The 18,240-nt window shown below is 49.2% G+C and overlaps 1 protein-coding gene across 1 annotated transcript in view; it reads left to right on the top strand.

Moving 5' to 3' along the window:
- Positions 1-796: 796 nt before the first annotated feature.
- Positions 797-18,240, top strand: part of VPS45 (vacuolar protein sorting 45 homolog) — a 66,210-nt gene continuing 48,766 nt past the window's right edge. The window contains exons 1-6 of the mRNA XM_089655498.1: positions 797-961; positions 3,902-4,036; positions 6,512-6,572; positions 10,805-10,884; positions 14,002-14,070; positions 16,500-16,637. Of these exons, the coding sequence (XP_089511624.1) occupies positions 869-961; positions 3,902-4,036; positions 6,512-6,572; positions 10,805-10,884; positions 14,002-14,070; positions 16,500-16,637 (576 nt within the window). The 5' untranslated portion in view covers positions 797-868. The remainder of the gene's footprint in view (positions 962-3,901; positions 4,037-6,511; positions 6,573-10,804; positions 10,885-14,001; positions 14,071-16,499; positions 16,638-18,240) is intronic.

Below are 18,240 nucleotides of genomic sequence, written 5' to 3'. Positions count from 1 at the left end.
TCCATGCTCTTGTCTCCTGGAATCTCCTCCATGCTCTTGTCTCCTGGAATCTCCTCCATGCTCTTGAGACTGTGCTGGGAGACACAGCAAACCTTCTGGCAATGGTACGTATTGATGTTCCATCCTGGAGGAGTTGGACTGCCTGTGCAACCTCTGTAGGGTCCAGGTATGGCCTCATGATACCAGTAGTGACACTGACCCTAGCCAGATGCAAAACTTGTGAAAAACAGTCAGAAAAGATGAGTAGGAAAAAAATGTCAGTGTCCTCCACCTGTAAAATCATTCCTGTTTTGGGGGTTGTCTCATTGTTGCCCATCTAGTGCACCTGTTGTTAATTTCATGAACACCAAAGCAGCTGAATCTGATTACCATCCCCCTCTGCTACTTACCTGACCAGATCCATATCCCAGGAGGTTCACTGACTTGATGGACTCGGATTAAAAAGTCTTCCTTAAATGTTTTTGCGCCGTGTATAATATATATATACGTTGTCTACCCAGAACTCTCTGTACCAGGAGTCACCCGTAGGCCGCGTCCCCATCAGGGTCTCCTGTCAGAAATGACTAAATACACAGATTTGATCATTTATTATGATTTTGACTCTTCCATTCACACAGTGATATCAGTGGTGGTGACAACAGAGAAGTGCAGCCGCCTGACTGGACTCTCCTCCCCATAGTAGTAGCAGCTCTGAAGCAGGGGCCCACTACAGCCCCAACAGGCCGACGTGCTCTGCGGAATGACATCACACGACGTCCTGCCGCCCCCACCCGGAAGTCCCGGCGTACAGAGGCTGCTGACTACAGCTCCCGGCGTGCCCCGGTGATCCCGGAAGTGGCGGTGACAGGGAGAGTAGACGGGAGCAAACATGAATGTGGTGCTGGCAGTGAAGCAGTATGTGTCCAAGATGATAGAGGACAGCGGGCCTGGGATGAAGGTGCTGCTCATGGACAAGGAGACGGTGAGAGGAGAGGGGGACCATTGGGGGGGGGGGGTAGAGAGACACTGGTTGGCCTGCGTGGTGTGGGGGGGTTTGACTAGGAGTCAATAATGTGGGCTAATAATAGAGGCCCATTGTAATGGGGAATGACAGGTGGCCCATTTGTGCGAGGGGCGCGTGTGGGTGCCCATTAGGAGGAGGGGCAAGTTTGGGGGCCCATTAGGACGAGGGGAGTGTATGGGGGGACACGTATGTGCACCCGTTGGGATGAGGTGCACATATGGGGACCCATTGGGACGAGGGACGCATGGGATGAAGGGGCGCGTATGGGGACCCACTGGGACGAGGGACGCATGGGATGAAGGGGCGCGTATGGGGACCCACTGGGACGAGGGACGCATGGGATGAAGGGGCGCGTATGGGGACCCACTGGGACGAGGGACGCATGGGATAAAGGGGCGCGTATGGGGACCCACTGGGACGAGGGACGCATGGGATGAAGGGGCGCGTATGGGGACCCACTGGGACGAGGGACGCATGGGATGAAGGGGCGCGTATGGGGACCCACTGGGACGAGGGACGCATGGGATGAAGGGGCGCGTATGGGGACCCACTGGGACGAGGGACGCATGGGATGAAGGGGCGCGTATGGGGACCCACTGGGACGAGGGACGCATGGGATAAAGGGGCGCGTATGGGGACCCACTGGGACGAGGGACGCATGGGATAAAGGGGCGCGTATGGGGACCCACTGGGACGAGGGACGCATGGGATGAAGGGGCGCGTATGGGGACCCACTGGGACGAGGGACGCATGGGATGAAGGGGCGCGTATGGGGACCCATTGGGATGAGGGACGCATGGGACTAGGGGGCTCGTATCGTGGCCCATTGGGGTGAGGGCACATATGGGACGAGGGGGCTCGTATGGAGGGCCATATGGGACGAGGGGGCTCATATGGTGGCCAGTTGGGACGAGGGCACGTATGGGACGAGGGGGCTCGTATGGTGGCCGGTTGGGACGAGGGCATGTATGGGACAAGGGGGCGTGTATGGGGGCCCGTTGGGATGAGGGGTGCGTATGGAGGCCCATTAGGACGAGTGGTATGTATAAGGGCCCGTTATGATGTGTGTGGGATGGGGGTGTTATTGGGGAAGTTTTGTGATATGGTGTATGACTAGGTCCCCATTGTGGAGGTGGTGCGGGTTAATACTGGGGGACCGCTGTGGTGGGGTATGACAGGGCCCAAGTATAGTGTGGGGGGGGGGGGTAATTGGAGATCCTTGTTTTGTTGGGTATGAAAGAGGGCCCATTGTAGTGTGTATGGTATGACTGGGACCCACTGGGGGGGAAGGGGACCATTCTGGTGGGGGATGTGACAAGGGGATCATTGTGATGGGGGGGGATCATTATGGTTGAGGCGGGGTTTAAGAGGTTCCCCATTATGGCAGTGGTAATACTAGAGTACCATAATGGTAAGGGGGAAATACTGGGGGACCAATGTGGCACATCACTGAGGTATGACTGGGTGCCTATTGTGGTGGTGGGGGGTAATACTTGGAGACAACTATGGTGGGGTATGGTAGGGGGCCAGTTAAGCTGGACGTGTTATAATGTGACCATTTAGTCATGATTAGGGAGCCAGTGTGTGGCGGGGTATGACAGGGGTCCTATCATGGTAATGGGGTAATACTAGGAGACCATCGAGGCAGGTTATGACAGGGGGGCCCGTTATGGTGGTCGTAAAGGCTGAAGGTTTTTTTATCTTCATGTATTCTATGCATGAAGTTTAAAACCTTCTGTGTGCAGCGGCTCCCCCCAGCCCCCTCAATACTTACCTGAGCCTCATCACAATCCAGCCATGTGAATGACAGACTCGGCTGTCCCGGGTCTCTGCCTCCTCATTGGCTGAGACAGGAAGCGGGAGCCAATGAGGAGAGAGGGGGCAGGGCAAAGCCATGGCATCATGTTCGAATGGACACACGGAGCAGTCGGGTGCCCCCATAGCAAGCTACTTGCTGTGGGGGTGCCCGACTGACAGGAGTAGCGAGGAGAGCCTGCGGGGGACTCGAGAAGTCTGCTCTGTGCAAAACCACACAGCAGGTAAGTATAGACATGTTTATTTTACAAAATAAAAAAAAAGAACCTTTAGAAACACTTGAACCCCTTGACGCCGTCTGTACGCAAATATGTGGCCTCTCGGTGGCAGGGCCTTGACGCTGAGCGGCCGCATATTTGTGTACCGTTTGAAAACACATATGTGCTGAGAGCTCACGCCCTGCTCGCTCCCAGCACATATGTCGGTGTCTCTCGGAAACGTCCCGATCTCCCCTTGCGATTGGGACCTTTTCCAATCATGTGACCCTAAATCCCCGGCATCTGAAACCCCTTAAAGGGCCTGGAGGCGCCGGCGCGAAGAGGTTAAAGTGGCTGTAAACCCTTACTTCTACCCAGTGAAGTGACTTGTCTCAGGTGATACACAGAGATGAAACAAATCCTCCATCAGTTGTACCTGTGTATCTGCAGTCTTCTCTACATCTGTTCAAAGTCCAGAATTTACAAGTTTGTCAGAGCATTCAGAAAGCAGGAGGCGGGGAGCTGAAGTAGCACCCTGCAAAGCTCAGTGAGATTTCATTTGGAGGGAAGGGACATATCCCCCTTTATACAGGAGCAGAGCTGAGGCTGTCAATCACAGGCTGTGAGCTGGAGCTCCCTCCCCTGTCACTATTTTATCTCTTGGTGTCAGGAAATCCTTGCAGAAGTGGCTCACGCTGATAGCAGTGGAAGGAGATTGCGGACAGAAATGACACTTGAGACAAGTACACACTATAGAGGGATATGCTGTATCCATAGGTGTACAAACACTTTCAATGATTTTTTTCTATATACTGTACCAGATCCGTGTTTTCTGTGTCCTCTTATTCCCAATAATTACCTGTCGTTGTTTACTATTCCCGCACAGACCAGCTTTGTCAGCATGGTGTACACCCAGTCGGAGATTCTGCAGAAAGAAGTCTATCTGTTTGAGCGGATTGAGTCCACCCACCGGGAGAGCATGAAGCACCTGAAAGCCATCTGTTTCCTGAGACCCACCAAGGTAAAGGACACTGAAAAGCCTTTATCGGGAGTGTGGTCACCTGTGCTACCCATAGAAACCAATCAGATTCCAGCTTTCATTGTGTACGGTGCGGGTGGTTCAGTGAAAGCTGAAATTTTAAAGTAGATGTAAAAAAGCAAAATCCTAATAGCACCTCCTGGATCATTGATATACTGAAGTCATTTAGAACCTGTTTGCTCCAAACACATACTTTTTGATTTGTAGTCTCTCTGGTAATCTTCCCCATAGGTTGGGTCAGGGAGCGCAGAGTGTTCACATCCACGGTTGTGCTGCTCGCTCAGGAGTGTTCCCGGAACCAAGCTGCTGTCAATCACTGGCGTGGTGGGAGGAGCAGAGGAGTCATTTACAGCAAGAGCTCAATCACTGGCATGGTGGGAGAAGTCATTTACAGCAAGAGCTCAATCATTGGTGTGGTGGGAGGAGTCATTTACAGCAAGAGCTCAATCATTGGCGTGGTGGGAGGAGTCATTTACAGCAAGAGCTCAATCATTGGCGTGGTGGGAGGAGTAATTTACAGCAAGAGCTCAATCATTGGCGTGGTGGTTGGAGTAATTTACAGCAAGAGCTCAATCATTGGCGTGGTGGGAGGAGTCATTTACAGCAAGAGCCCAATCATTGGCGTGGTGGGAGGAGTCATTTACAGCAAGAGCCCAATCATTGACGTGGTGGGAGGAGTAATTTACAGCAAGAGCTCAATCATTGGTGTGGTGGGAGGAGTAATTTACAGCCAGAGCTCAATCATTGGCGTGGTGGGAGGAGTCATTTACAGCAAGAGCTCAATCATTGGCGTGGTGGGAGGAGTCATTTACAGCAAGAGCTCAATCATTGGCGTGGTGGGAGGAGTCATTTACAGCAAGAGCTCAATCATTGGCGTGGTGGGAGGAGTCATTTACAGCAAGAGCTCAATCATTGGCGTGGTGGGAGGAGTCATTTACAGCAAGAGCTCAATCATTGGCGTGGTGGGAGGAGTCATTTACAGCAAGAGCTCAATCATTGGTGTGGTGGGAGGAGTCATTTACAGCCAGAGCTCAATCATTGGCGTGGTGGGAGGAGTAATTTACAGCAAGAGCTCAATCATTGGCGTGGTGGGAGGAGCAATTTACAAGAAGAGCTCAATCATTGGCGTGGTGGGAGGAGTAATTTACAGCAAGAGCTCAATCATTGGCGTGGTGGGAGGAGCAGAGGAGTAATTTACAGCCAGAGCTCAATTATTGGCGTGGTGGGAGGAGCAATTTACAAGAAGAGCTCAATCATTGGCGTGGTGGGAGGAGCAGAGGAGTAATTTACAGCAAGAGCTCAATTATTGGCGTGGTGGGAGGAGCAATTTACAGCAAGAGCTCAATTATTGGCGTGGTGGGAGGAGCAATTTACAGCAAGAGCTCAATTATTGGCGTGGTGGGAGGAGCAGAGGAGTAATTTACAGCCAGAGCTCAATCATTGGCGTGGTGGGAGGAGCAGAGGAGTAGATTGGCAAGCTGGCCCGTCAACATGTAAATGCAAAAACCCCAACAGGGGTCCCAGAAATTCACTGCAGGAGGCAGCCCCATTGAAAGTAATAGGAAGCTGCCAGTTCCCACAGTTAACTGCAGCCGCTCGCATGTAATTGCTGTGTAGCCATCACCTGCGCTCAGTTCAGGAGGTTAGCTAGAACAGAGCTTCCCTGGGTCATTGGCCTAGTGGGTGGGGGAGCAGGGGAGTGACTTAGAGCTGACGCGGTGGGAGGAGCCGGAGATGATTGAGCCCCGGCTGACACTTTTGCTGCTTTGAAATCGCACTACTTCGTGAAACTTCAAAGCTGAGTATTCAGTGCGACTTCGTTTAACAGATGTCAATGCAAGTTGCAGGGAAGTCGCACAAACATAGTGCAGGAAGCTTTCTTGAAGTCGCTGCGCTGCTAAAAGCTATCAGTGTAAAAAAAGAAAAACAAAAATCTTTATCACCCCCCACAAGTAGTACAGTGTCAGTGACACTGTACTGCTAGGGTGACGGTATGTTTAAAAAAAACCAAAACATTAATAATATAAAAAAGTAACACATTTTTGAAAAATTATAATTTTTGGTTAACTAATTTGGGTTATTGTTTTTTACTAAAAAGATGAATACATTTTGGCCAAGATTTAGGAAGGAATATTATTTATTTGCAAAATGTTCAAAATCTTTGGAATTTTTCATTTATATAGCAAAAAAATAAAAATCCCAGTGGTGAAAAAAACCCACCAAAATAAAGCTTTATCTGTCTAAAAAAAAAAAAAAGCTAAAATACTCATATGGGTACAGTGTTGCATGACCGCACAATTGCCGTTCAAAGCGTGACAGCGCTGAAAGCTGAAAATTGGCCTGGACAGGAAGGGGGGGAAAGTGTCCGGACTGGAAGTGGTTAAAGTAATCCTATGTATGATCCTTGGTAGAGGATTGGCTTTCAAATCCAATGTTTTTTGTTTTTTTTCCATACAGGAAAACGTAGAGTATTTGATCAAAGAGCTTCGCAGACCCAAGTACAGCGTCTACTTCCTCTGTGAGTAGTCAGATAATGCCTTGGTATTTTTATTTATTTCAGGTACTTATATAGCGCCATCACTTTACATATATATTGTACATTTACATCAGTCCCTAACCCTCAAGGGGCGTACAATCTAAGGTCCCTAACCCTCAAGGGGCGTACAATCTAAGGTCCCTATCCCTCAAGGGGCGTACAATCTAAGGTCCCTAACCCTCAAGGGGCGTACAATCTAAGGTCCCTAACCCTCAAGGGGCGTACAATCTAAGGTCCCTAACCCTCAAGGGGCGTACAATCTAAGGTCCCTAACCCTCAAGGGGCGTACAATCTAAGGTCCCTAACCCTCAAGGGGCGTACAATCTAAGGTCCCTAACCCTCAAGGGGCGTACAATCTAAGGTCCCTAACCCTCAAGGGGCGTACAATCTAAGGTCCCTAACCCTCAAGGGGCGTACAATCTAAGGTCCCTAACCCTCAAGGGGCGTACAATCTAAGGTCCCTAACCCTCAAGGGGCGTACAATCTAAGGTCCCTAACCCTCAAGGGGTATACAATCTAAGGTCCCTAACCCTCAAGGGGCGTACAATCTAAGGTCCCTAACCCTCAAGGGGCGTACAATCTAAGGTCCCTAGCTTACATTCATACATACACATACTAGGGACAATTTGGACAGGAGCCAATTAACCTCCAAGCATGTCTTTGGAGTGTGGGAGGAACCGGAGTACCAGGAGGAAACCCACGCAGGCACAGGGAGAACATGCAAACTCCAGGCAGGTGGTGCCATGGTTAAATTTCAAAGCAACAACCCGAGTACTGCCAGGCGGAAGTGCTAACCATTTAGCCACTGTGCTGCCCCACAGTTATTACCTTTTGTACCACCGGCCCCTCCCTCTTAGATTGTAAGCTCCCAGGATCAGGGCCCTCCTATCCCTCTTGTATTGAACTGTATTGTTGCTGTATTGTCTCCCATTATATTGTACAGTGCTGAGCAAACTGTTGGCGCCATACAAATCCTGTATAATAATATGTAACGTGTATCACAATCGACTTTGTATGTCACCTCTGTACTCCACCGAATTTATTGCAATACATTCCTACCTGACTATGCTAGCTGGGGAAAGTGACAGGGGTGACCAGGAAGTGACATCATACACGTCGCTTTCTGGGTCACAGCAAGAAGGGGAGAGCAGACACGTGTCCCCGGCGGTAGTTGCCCATGTGGGTCCCATGCCTGCAGATAGGCAAGCGAAGCCCAGAATACATGGCAGGGGGCACCACTACCGGGGGTGTGTGGAAGCAATTGAGTGGCTGCACACTGGTTTGTCTACTTCCTGGTGACGTATGTCCGGACACAGTGGCCATATTGGATTCCCCCAGGTGCATGCATATCTACCCACAGGCTGGGAAAAACGCTTTTTTATGGAAAGGAGCATGTGAGTGGAAAACTTTGTAATTTTTAACTTTGCCTATTAAATTTACTACACTATGGAAGGCTTTCTTGTCTTTTTATGAGTTGCATAAGAGAGGAGGAGGAATAAGGAGTCTGCCAGAGGAATACACCACTGAGGTGGTAACTGCTTTGAGGCCCTGTGTGGGTCGAGGAAGGGAGGTGAGCAGGCATTGCTGCCATTTGAAGGAGAGTACTTGCACTTAGAAGTGGAGATCACGTGTGTGTTCCAGCTTAAAGCACAGTCACATGCATGGAATATTTTTTTCACCTTTGATATTGTCTTGTTCACCTATGGCATATATCATTTATGTATAATTTAGACACCATTGTATGTGGCCAATATTCTGTTTTCACGTATATATATATTCTGTTCATTATATTTGATTTATGCACTATATATTTAGTTTCCTAATGTGTGTTATTTAGCTATTTTGGTTGACACTATTTTTTCTTTTCACTAGAGGGAGTCAACACACATTTATTATATATAGTGGTCACTTTGATTTATAATTACACTATATGGAGATACATGATTGTATTCATGTGATACAAGCGCTTCACTAATTTTTAATTTTATTTTGCACTTATTGGTATCAGCTAAGTGACAGCAGCTGTATTTTGTCAATTATTCCCATGAGCGCAGGAGGATCCCTTATTATTGAGTGGCTGCACAGCCGCCCGAATGCTTCCACCTGACAGGCAGGAGTCGTCTTGTCTGTTGTACTCACTATCCCGGTGTGTAAAAAAAAAAAAAAAAAACCCGCTGTCCGGTCCATACGACATACGGACCTGGCAGTGAAAGGGTTCAAAGAGATGTGTGGGATTTGTTTTTTCTTTTCCACAATCATACTTCTCTAGGTGGGTACAGCATTGGTCGAATGCAGCATCTGTCCCCCGCCGGCTCGAAGGGTAAGAACTCAGCGATCACATGACCACCGAGTTCTCACAGTAGCTCGAAGCAGAGAGTGGTGACTGTCAGTCATCACTGTGTCACTAAGGCCCCTTTCACACGGGCATACTGTTTTTTTCATCAGTTCAGCCACGTTTTGTCCAAGAAAAAACAGACCAGTTCACATCATTTTTTTTTATCAGTTTACGCCCGTTTCTCGTCCGTTTTCAGGCCAGAAGCAGCCAGGCTGGGGGAGGAAAGGGCTAGATGATGCTGGATGTTCTCCAGCCAGGACATGTGGCAGGCTTTATCTGACTTGTTGCAGCTTCTAGTGCACATTGTGAGAAGCTCCCAGTCTGTAGGGAAATCAGAGGAAGCAATTTAGGTATGAGACAGGATCTTTTCCTAGATTGTAAGCTCAAAAGAGCAGGGCCCTCGAACCCCTTGTGTAGTGTATTGTTACTGTATTGTCTCATGTTCTGTCCCCCTCGCTATTGTACAGCGCTGAGCATACCTTTTGGCGCTATATAAATACTGTATAATAATAATAAATACTGTATAATAATAATAAATACTGTATAATAATACTGTATAATAATAATTACTGTATAATAATAATAATAATACTGTATAATAATAATAATAATAATAAATACTGTATAATAATAATAATAAATACTGTACAATAATAATAATAATAAATACTGTATAATAATAAATACTGTACAATAATAATAATAATAAATACTGTATAATAATAACAAAATACTGTATAATAATAAATACTGTACAATAATAATAATAAATACTGTATAATAATAATAACAAAATACTGTATAATAATAAATACTGTACAATAATAATAAATACTGTATAATAATAATAAATACTGTATAATAAATACTGAATAATAATAATAATAATAATAATAAATACTGTATAATAATAATAAATACTGTATAATAAATACTGAATAATAATAATAATAAATACTGTATAATAAATACTGAATAATAATAATAAATACTGAATAATAATAAATACTGTATAATAATAAATACTGTACAATAATAATAATAAATACTGTATAATAAAAAATACTGTACAATAATAATAATAATAAATACTGTATAATAATAATAATAAATACTGTATAATAATAATAAATACTGTATAATATAATAATAATAAATACTGTATAATAATAATAATAAATACTGTATAATAATAACTGCAAGACTGAAGGTAAGGCTGAAGTTCAGCTTTAGGAGTTCTGTGTATAATGAATACATCTGGTATCTGGATTCCCCTCATATTATAACATCTCATGTCTGAAAGAATTATGTCTGTGTACGTTCCGTATGTCTGTTTTTCATCTGTCTGTTTACGGCTGAAAAACAGATCCCCATGTATTTCTGTGGACTAGTGGATGTAAACGCATGATCGTCTGTTTGCATTCATTAATGTCCATATCCTTTTTTTTTTTTTTTAATGTAAGAAAACGCTATTTATAACAGACCAAAAACGGATGTAATCGGATGAAAAACGGACCCCCATGTATTTCTGTGGGCTAGCGGATGTAAACGGATGACCGTCTATTTACATCCATTAATGTCCGCATCTGTTAACATCCATTTTTTTCAAACAGACGGGGAAGGGACTGGCAACGGGCGGGGAAGGGACTGGCAACGGGCGGGGAAGGGACTGGCAATGGATGAAAAACGGATGTAAATGGACAAGAAACAGACATAAACTGATAAAAAAAACTGATAGGAACTGATCTGTTTTTTTCTTTGCAAAAATGTGACTGAACTGATGAAAAAACCGGAACGCCCGTGTGAAAGGGGCCTTAGTGACAAGCAAAGTGCTAAATGCACAGCTAATATACATATATTTGTGTTCTGTGATCGGCAGACTTCAGCAATGTGATCAGCAAGAGCGATGTGAAGTCCCTAGCGGAGGCTGATGAGCAGGAGGTGGTGGCTGAAGTGCAGGTGGGTATAGAAAAAAGTTTGTTGATGATGAATGTGAATGAGCAGCAAGTGTTAAAGTATACAGTATGTGAGCCCTCACCTTGTAAAACAATCCATTCAGTTTAAAATCAAAATTCAAGGCAAAAACGTGTCTGTCTGTCTGTGTGTAAAAAATACCTTTTTTTTTTTTTTTTTTTTTAATATAAGTGATCACCTGTTCTTTGTTTATCAGGGCTTAAAAATGGAAACCATATATATATAGACTGGACTCAATAGAATTTGCAATATATAGGATCACTTAACCAAATGACATAATATATCAAAAAACAATATTTGTCAGCAGCTCCGTCCAGCTCCTGAACAATCCTGCGCTGTATTGTTTCACTCGGTTAACCACTTGCCGAATGATGGCTACAGCACGGTCGTGCAGTTCTGGGAGGGTGTCTATTGATGTCTTCATGGAACTGTGCCCGCTGCGGCGCGTACCCGGCGCTCTCTGTGATCGCTGTGTCCTTCAAACGCAGTTGATCACAAATCACAGTAGAGAGCCAATCACAGCGGCTGTTTAAAACGTGATCGGCTGTGTCCAATCACAGCTGATCACCATGTAAACACACTTGCCGGTTATCGGCAGCACTTTCCTCACACTGTCACAGCGCAAAGAATGTACTGCCGATAACCAGCAAACATTAAAGGATTTATCTACACTGATTATCAGTGCAGCCCCAACAGTGCCCCTTAGTGCTGCCTATTAATGCCAGTCAGTGCCCATCAATGCTGCCAGTTAGTGTAAATCAGTGCTGCCTATCAGTGCCCTTCAGTGTTACCTACTAGTGCCCATCAGTGCTGTCTATCGGCGCAACCTCATTAGTGCCCATCAGCGCAGCCTATCAGCGCCCATCAGCACTGCCTATCAGTGCCCTTCAGTGTTACCTACTAACACACATCAGTGCAGCCTCATCAGCGCACATCCGTGAGAGAAAAATTACCTGTTTGCAAAATTTTATAATAGAAACTTAAGAAAAACATTTTTTTTTCAAAAGTTTTGGTCTTTTTTGTTTGTTTTAGCAAAAAATAAAACCCCCCCAGTGGCAATTAAATATCACCAAAGGAAACCTCCTATTTGCGCGAAAAAATGTTAAAAATGTCATTTGGGTACAGTGTTGCATGACCGCGCAATTGTCATTCAAAGTGTGATAGCGCTGAAAGCTGAAAATTGGGCCTGGGCAGGAAGGGGGTGAAAGTGTCCGGACTGGAAGGGGTTAACCTGTGGTCTGCCACTTCAGTCTCTGATTCATTTCGTTGCAACGCAAACCAGCCTTTGAGGAAGTCAAATGCTCCCATGCATTAAAGCAGATGGATTGGGGTCTGTGGAAGGAGGGGAGGATCAGAGAAGACAGGATCAAAATTCAGGGTCCTTGTCTAAACACCACAGCAACACTAATGGACAGAAATCCCAAGGTTTCAGCGCTTCTTATCCATTCCTCTAAATAATCACAGTGACGGCGGTGACCATGATCCCCAGAGGCTTGCCTTGAATGTAGCATATCGTGTGCACATGTGAATAGGTCACATGCAAATGAAAATATTGGTATATTTAACCCCTCGCCTACAGGGCACTTCTACCCCCTTCCTGCCTACCGGGCACTTCTACCCCCTTCCTGCCTACAGGGCACTTCTACCCCCTTCCTGCCTACCGGGCACTTCTACCCCCTTCCTGCCTACCGGGCACTTCTACCCCCTTCCTGCCTACCGGGCACTTCTACCCCCTTCCTGCCTACCGGGCACTTCTACCCCCTTCCTGCCTACCGGGCACTTCTACCCCCTTCCTGCCTACCGGGCACTTATACCCCCCTCCTGCCCAGGCCAATTTCCAGCTCTCAGCGCTGTTGCATTTTGAATGACAATTGCGCGGTCATGCAACACTGTACCCATAGGAAATTTTTATAATTTTTTTTGTGACAGAGCTTTATTTCGGTGGTATTTAATCACCTCGGGGATTTTTATTTTTTCTTAAACCAAAAACCACTGAAAATTTTGAAAAAAAAAAAAAAGTTTTTTCTTAGTTTTTGTTATAAAATTTTGTAAATAAATGATTTTTCTCCTTCACTGATGTGCGCCAATGAGGCTGCAGTGATGGGCACTGATAGGCTGCACTGATGGGCACTGATGGGGAGGCACTGGCAGGTGGCACTGATGGGCATTGACAGGCATCACTGATGGGCACTGATAGGTGGCACTGACTGGCACTGATGGGTGACACTGAAAGGCAACTCAGATGGGCACTGATATGTGGCACTGATGGGCACTGGCAAGTGCATTGGATGAGCACTGAAAGCTGGCACTGATGGACACTGACAGGTGGCACTTCTGGGGCCACACTGATCATTAGGGCACACTGATCATCAGTGCTCTGATGATCAGTGTAGATGTTCCCTCCGAGGAAAGCCGATTACCGGCTCTCCTCTCCTCTGTCAGTGTGACAGCTCGTGTGGAGAAAAATGCTGATAACTGCCATTTCCGTGTTTACATGTGATCAGCTGTGATTGGACATAGCTGATCACATGACCGAGCCGACATCTTCAGCTCTTTCTGTGGATCGGTGATCCGCTGTGTCCGAGGGACACAGAGCATCACCGATCGCTGCGCTCCGGGAGCCGTGCATGCGTGGTTAGAATGGGAGGACGTCATATGACGTCCTCCCAGAACGAGAGAACCGCCTTGTGCCCGTCATTGGACTATATGGCAGGCGGGGGGTGGTTAAAGTGTTACCGTCTCTCCAGGGCTGCCGTGTCCCGGAGCTCCATGCTTGCTGCTGACACCTTTGGCTGGTAGTTTCCAGGTACCGATCTTCAGCCATTTATGTTGGTCGGGCCGAGATGATGTCACTTCCACGCATGTGCGGGAGTTCATTCATTTCAGCATTCCCGAAATTGTACGCTGAGCTGCGTGTTGTTGCTTCAATGCTTGGGAGCTGTGTGGCCGAGCCTTCAGTGGAAGACCTCCACAGCTGAGTGCATGGGACCCTCGTATGTAGGCCCGGCATGTGACGAGTGACATTTACACAGAACTCCTGACTTCTCTGCTTGGTATGGTCCTACATGCACTAATTGTGGGTTTTTTGTTTGTTTTTCTTAGGAGTTTTATGGAGATTACATAGCTGTGAACCCCCATGTGTTCTCATTAAACATTGTGGGCTGCTACCAGGTAAGAGTACCATTCATGATGAGTCTAGTGATGACTGTTATAGCCTGGAAGATTGTTCACTTCAAAGTGGTTGTGAAGCCTTCAGTGTTTTTACCTTAATGCGTTACTAAACCCTGGACCCTGCATTGACTATATCCGCTCTCCCTGGACCCTGCATTGACTATATCCGCTCTCCCTGGACCCCGCATTGACTATATCCGCTCTCCCTGGACCCCGCATTGACTATATCCGCTCTCCCTGGACCCCGCATTCACTATATCCGCTCTCCCCGGACCCTGCATTCACTATATCCGCTCTCCCCGGACCCCGCGTTCGCTGTATCCGCTCTCCCCGGACCCCGCGTTCGCTGTATCCGCTCTCCCCGGACCCCGCGTTCGCTGTATCCGCTCTCCCCGGACCCCGCGTTCGCTGTATCCGCTCTCCCCGGACCCCGCGTTCGCTGTATCCGCTCTCCCCGGACCCCGCGTTCGCTGTATCCGCTCTCCCCGGACCCCGCGTTCGCTGTATCCGCTCTCCCCGGACCCCGCGTTCGCTGTATCCGCTCTCCCCGGACCCCGCGTTCGCTGTATCCGCTCTCCCCGGACCCCGCGTTCGCTGTATCCGCTCTCCCCGGACCCCGCGTTCGCTGTATCCGCTCTCCCCGGACCCCGCGTTCGCTGTATCCGCTCTCCCCGGACCCCGCGTTCGCTGTATCCGCTCTCCCCGGACCCCGCGTTCGCTGTATCCGCTCTCCCCGGACCCCGCGTTCGCTGTATCCGCTCTCCCCGGACCCCGCGTTCGCTGTATCCGCTCTCCCCGGACCCCGCGTTCGCTGTATCCGCTCTCCCCGGACCCCGCGTTCGCTGTATCCGCTCTCCCCGGACCCCGCGTTCGCTGTATCCGCTCTCCCCGGACCCCGCGTTCGCTGTATCCGCTCTCCCCGGACCCCGCGTTCGCTGTATCCGCTCTCCCCGGACCCCGCGTTCGCTGTATCCGCTCTCCCCGGACCCCGCGTTCGCTGTATCCGCTCTCCCCGGACCCCGCGTTCGCTGTATCCGCTCTCCCCGGACCCCGCGTTCGCTGTATCCGCTCTCCCCGGACCCCACGTTCGCTGTATCCGCTCTCCCCGGACCCCGCGTTCGCTGTATCCGCTCTCCCCGGACCCCGCGTTCGCTGTATCCGCTCTCCCCGGACCCCGCGTTCGCTGTATCCGCTCTCCCCGGACCCCGCGTTCGCTGTATCCGCTCTCCCCGGACCCCGCGTTCGCTGTATCCGCTCTCCCCGGACCCCGCGTTCGCTGTATCCGCTCTCCCCGGACCCCGCGTTCGCTGTATCCGCTCTCCCCGGACCCCGCGTTCGCTGTATCCGCTCTCCCCGGACCCCGCGTTCGCTGTATCCGCTCTCCCCGGACCCCGCGTTCGCTGTATCCGCTCTCCCCGGACCCCGCGTTCGCTGTATCCGCTCTCCCCGGACCCCGCGTTCGCTGTATCCGCTCTCCCCGGACCCCGCGTTCGCTGTATCCGCTCTCCCCGGACCCCGCGTTCGCTGTATCCGCTCTCCCCGGACCCCGCGTTCGCTGTATCCGCGCTCCCCGGACCCCGCGTTCGCTGTATCCGCGCTCCCCGGACCCCGCGTTCGCTGTATCCTCGCTCCCCGGACCCCGCGTTCGCTGTATCCGCGCTCCCCGGACCCCGCGTTCGCTGTATCCGCGCTCCCCGGACCCCGCGTTCGCTGTATCCGCGCTCCCCGGACCCCGCGTTCGCTGTATCCGCGCTCCCCGGACCCCGCGTTCGCTGTATCCGCGCTCCCCGGACCCCGCGTTCGCTGTATCCGCGCTCCCCGGACCCCGCGTTCGCTGTATCCGCGCTCCCCGGACCCCGCGTTCGCTGTATCCGCGCTCCCCGGACCCCGCGTTCGCTGTATCCGCGCTCCCCGGACCCCGCGTTCGCTGTATCCGCTCTTCCCAGTTCTCTCCACCAGTTTGCAGCGTTTTTACAGCTAGGAAACTCTACTAGAAACCCACTAGTTCTGTTTTTTTTTTTCCAGATAAAAAACGTCCCTGCCAAAAAAACGTTGATTACAGTCTGTGTGTGTATGGACACCTAGGATAACATGCTGGGGGGTTTACTGGCTGTAGAAAAAAGCCAAAAACTGCCGCTGAAAAAACATTGTGTGTATGAGGAGTTATTCTAATGGCACGCCGCCCGCACTGGAAATCGCAACCGTCCTGGAAACCTCCGCTGCGACTTCCAAAGACGTGCAGGGGCTTCTTCCCTGCGTGTCCCGGGGTACAGGAATCCATTCAAATGAATGGGATCTCGTGCTTGTGAAAATCGCAGCCCGCATATGTGAAACTGGCCTAAGTGACCAACTGAGTGTGGTCACATGGGGGCCGGAGGAAGTCTACCCAGGAAGTAACCCCATTACTAATACTTGTTCTTGTATTTCAGGGTCGGAACTGGGATCCTTTCCAGCTGTCCAGAGCCACACAAGGTCTTACCGCCCTTCTCCTCTCCTTGAAAAAATGCCCCATGATCCGGTATCAGCTCTCCTCAGACATGGCTAAAAGGCTGGCCGAGGGTGTGAAGGTGGGTATAGGCAGCCCGCGTCGGTTCTTTTAGGGCTCGTTCACACCATGGTGGGAGGTTTTCTGCACCTGTTCTATAAGGGAACAACTAAATCAATTGTTCTCTATGTACCCTGTTCACACCACAAAACTAGTATCGCATGAAAAATTTTTTCCTGCGAAGAAATCTGCAACGTGTAAAAAAAAAAAAAAAAAACTGACATGAAAACTGATGTGTCTGCAAGTGAAATCTGCTCATCAGTTTTTCTGCATGTATGGTGTGAGTGAGGCCTTAAAGTGGAGTTCCACCTAGAAAAAAATAAGTCAGCAGCTACAAAAACTGTACCTGCTGACTTTTAAAATACACACACTTACCTGTCCCTCGGTCCAGTAGTGTCCTCACCACTGCTGGTTTCATCGACCGTCTTCTCTCCCCGGCGCTTTAGTGTGGGCACCCGGCTCTGACAGCTTGAGGCTTCACAGCCGGGAGCCCACTGCGCATGCGTGAGAAGCGCTGCACTTTGTCAATGTCCCCGTAGTCTTCCAGTACCTGTCACTTGTCCTAGAAGACTATGGGAAGGGAGGGGCGGAGGACGACTGCCACTTCCGATCACCTGGGCGACTGCAGCAGAAGTGGGAGTGGGTACCTGTCAAATTTGGGTGCCCGCTCCCCAAAGGTGCCAATCCTTAATGGGGAGCGGGGGGACAAAGGCTTAAATCGGAACTTCCCCTTTTGGGTGAAACTCCGCTTTAAAGTATTGTTAGTCCTTTTTGTTTTTTTTTACCTTTTTTTACTAGTTGTACAAAAGTAGAATCATTCAGTGAGACCAAAATATGGTAAAAAATACAGCTGTGCGGGGGAAGGGCCCTGGTATACATACAGCTAACACAAAAGCAGCAACGATGGCAAACGGACGCGGACAATCAACTCAAACACATGGCGCCTTAACCGCTTCATGCCGAGCGTGCGCAAATGTGCTGCTTCTCGGCAGCTGGGCATCGACACCGAGCGGCCGCGTATTTGTGTACTGTTTGTAAACAAACGTGCTGTGAGCACGCGCCCTGCGTGCTCCCAGCACATGTGTCGGCGATTGGGACCTTTCCAATCATGTGACTGCCGTGACGGCCAATCATGGCGGTCACATTACCCTAAACCCCTCCCCCACCTCCCAGCATCAGAAACCCCTTAACCGCTTCCCGTCTGGCTTGTGAATATAAATGGCGGGACGGGAGCAGTGCAGGGGTGGCTGGCCGTTTATAAACGTCCTCCCCGGTCTCTGCTTGTGCGCGCTCTCTTGGAGCGCGCAGCACCGCGATCCAGTGCCCACTGTGTCTGGAGGACACAGTGGAACACCGATCGTTGTATGGGACCTTTGTGTGACATCATTGCTTACTACGTGTGATATCTGTGAATGATCACAGAGATCACATGGTACAGGGCTATTCACAACAGCCTTGTACCATGTGACAAGCTGTGGCCAATCACAGCTAACACAGTATTTCTCAATGGCTGCAAGAATGCAGCCAGAGAGAAGAAGCGATTGCTTTTGCACCCATAAAGGCTGTAAAAGCAATCAGTGTAAAAAAGAAAACAAATTAAATCTTCATCACCCCCCACAAGTAGT

Source organism: Staurois parvus, unplaced genomic scaffold (assembly GCF_062004578.1).
Source record: "Staurois parvus isolate SC_StPar_1 unplaced genomic scaffold, SC_StPar_1.0 ptg000842l, whole genome shotgun sequence".
Taxonomy (NCBI): domain Eukaryota; kingdom Metazoa; phylum Chordata; class Amphibia; order Anura; family Ranidae; genus Staurois; species Staurois parvus.
The sequence above is the reverse complement of the archived record's forward strand: the minus strand, read 5'-3'. Positions and strand labels throughout refer to the sequence as shown.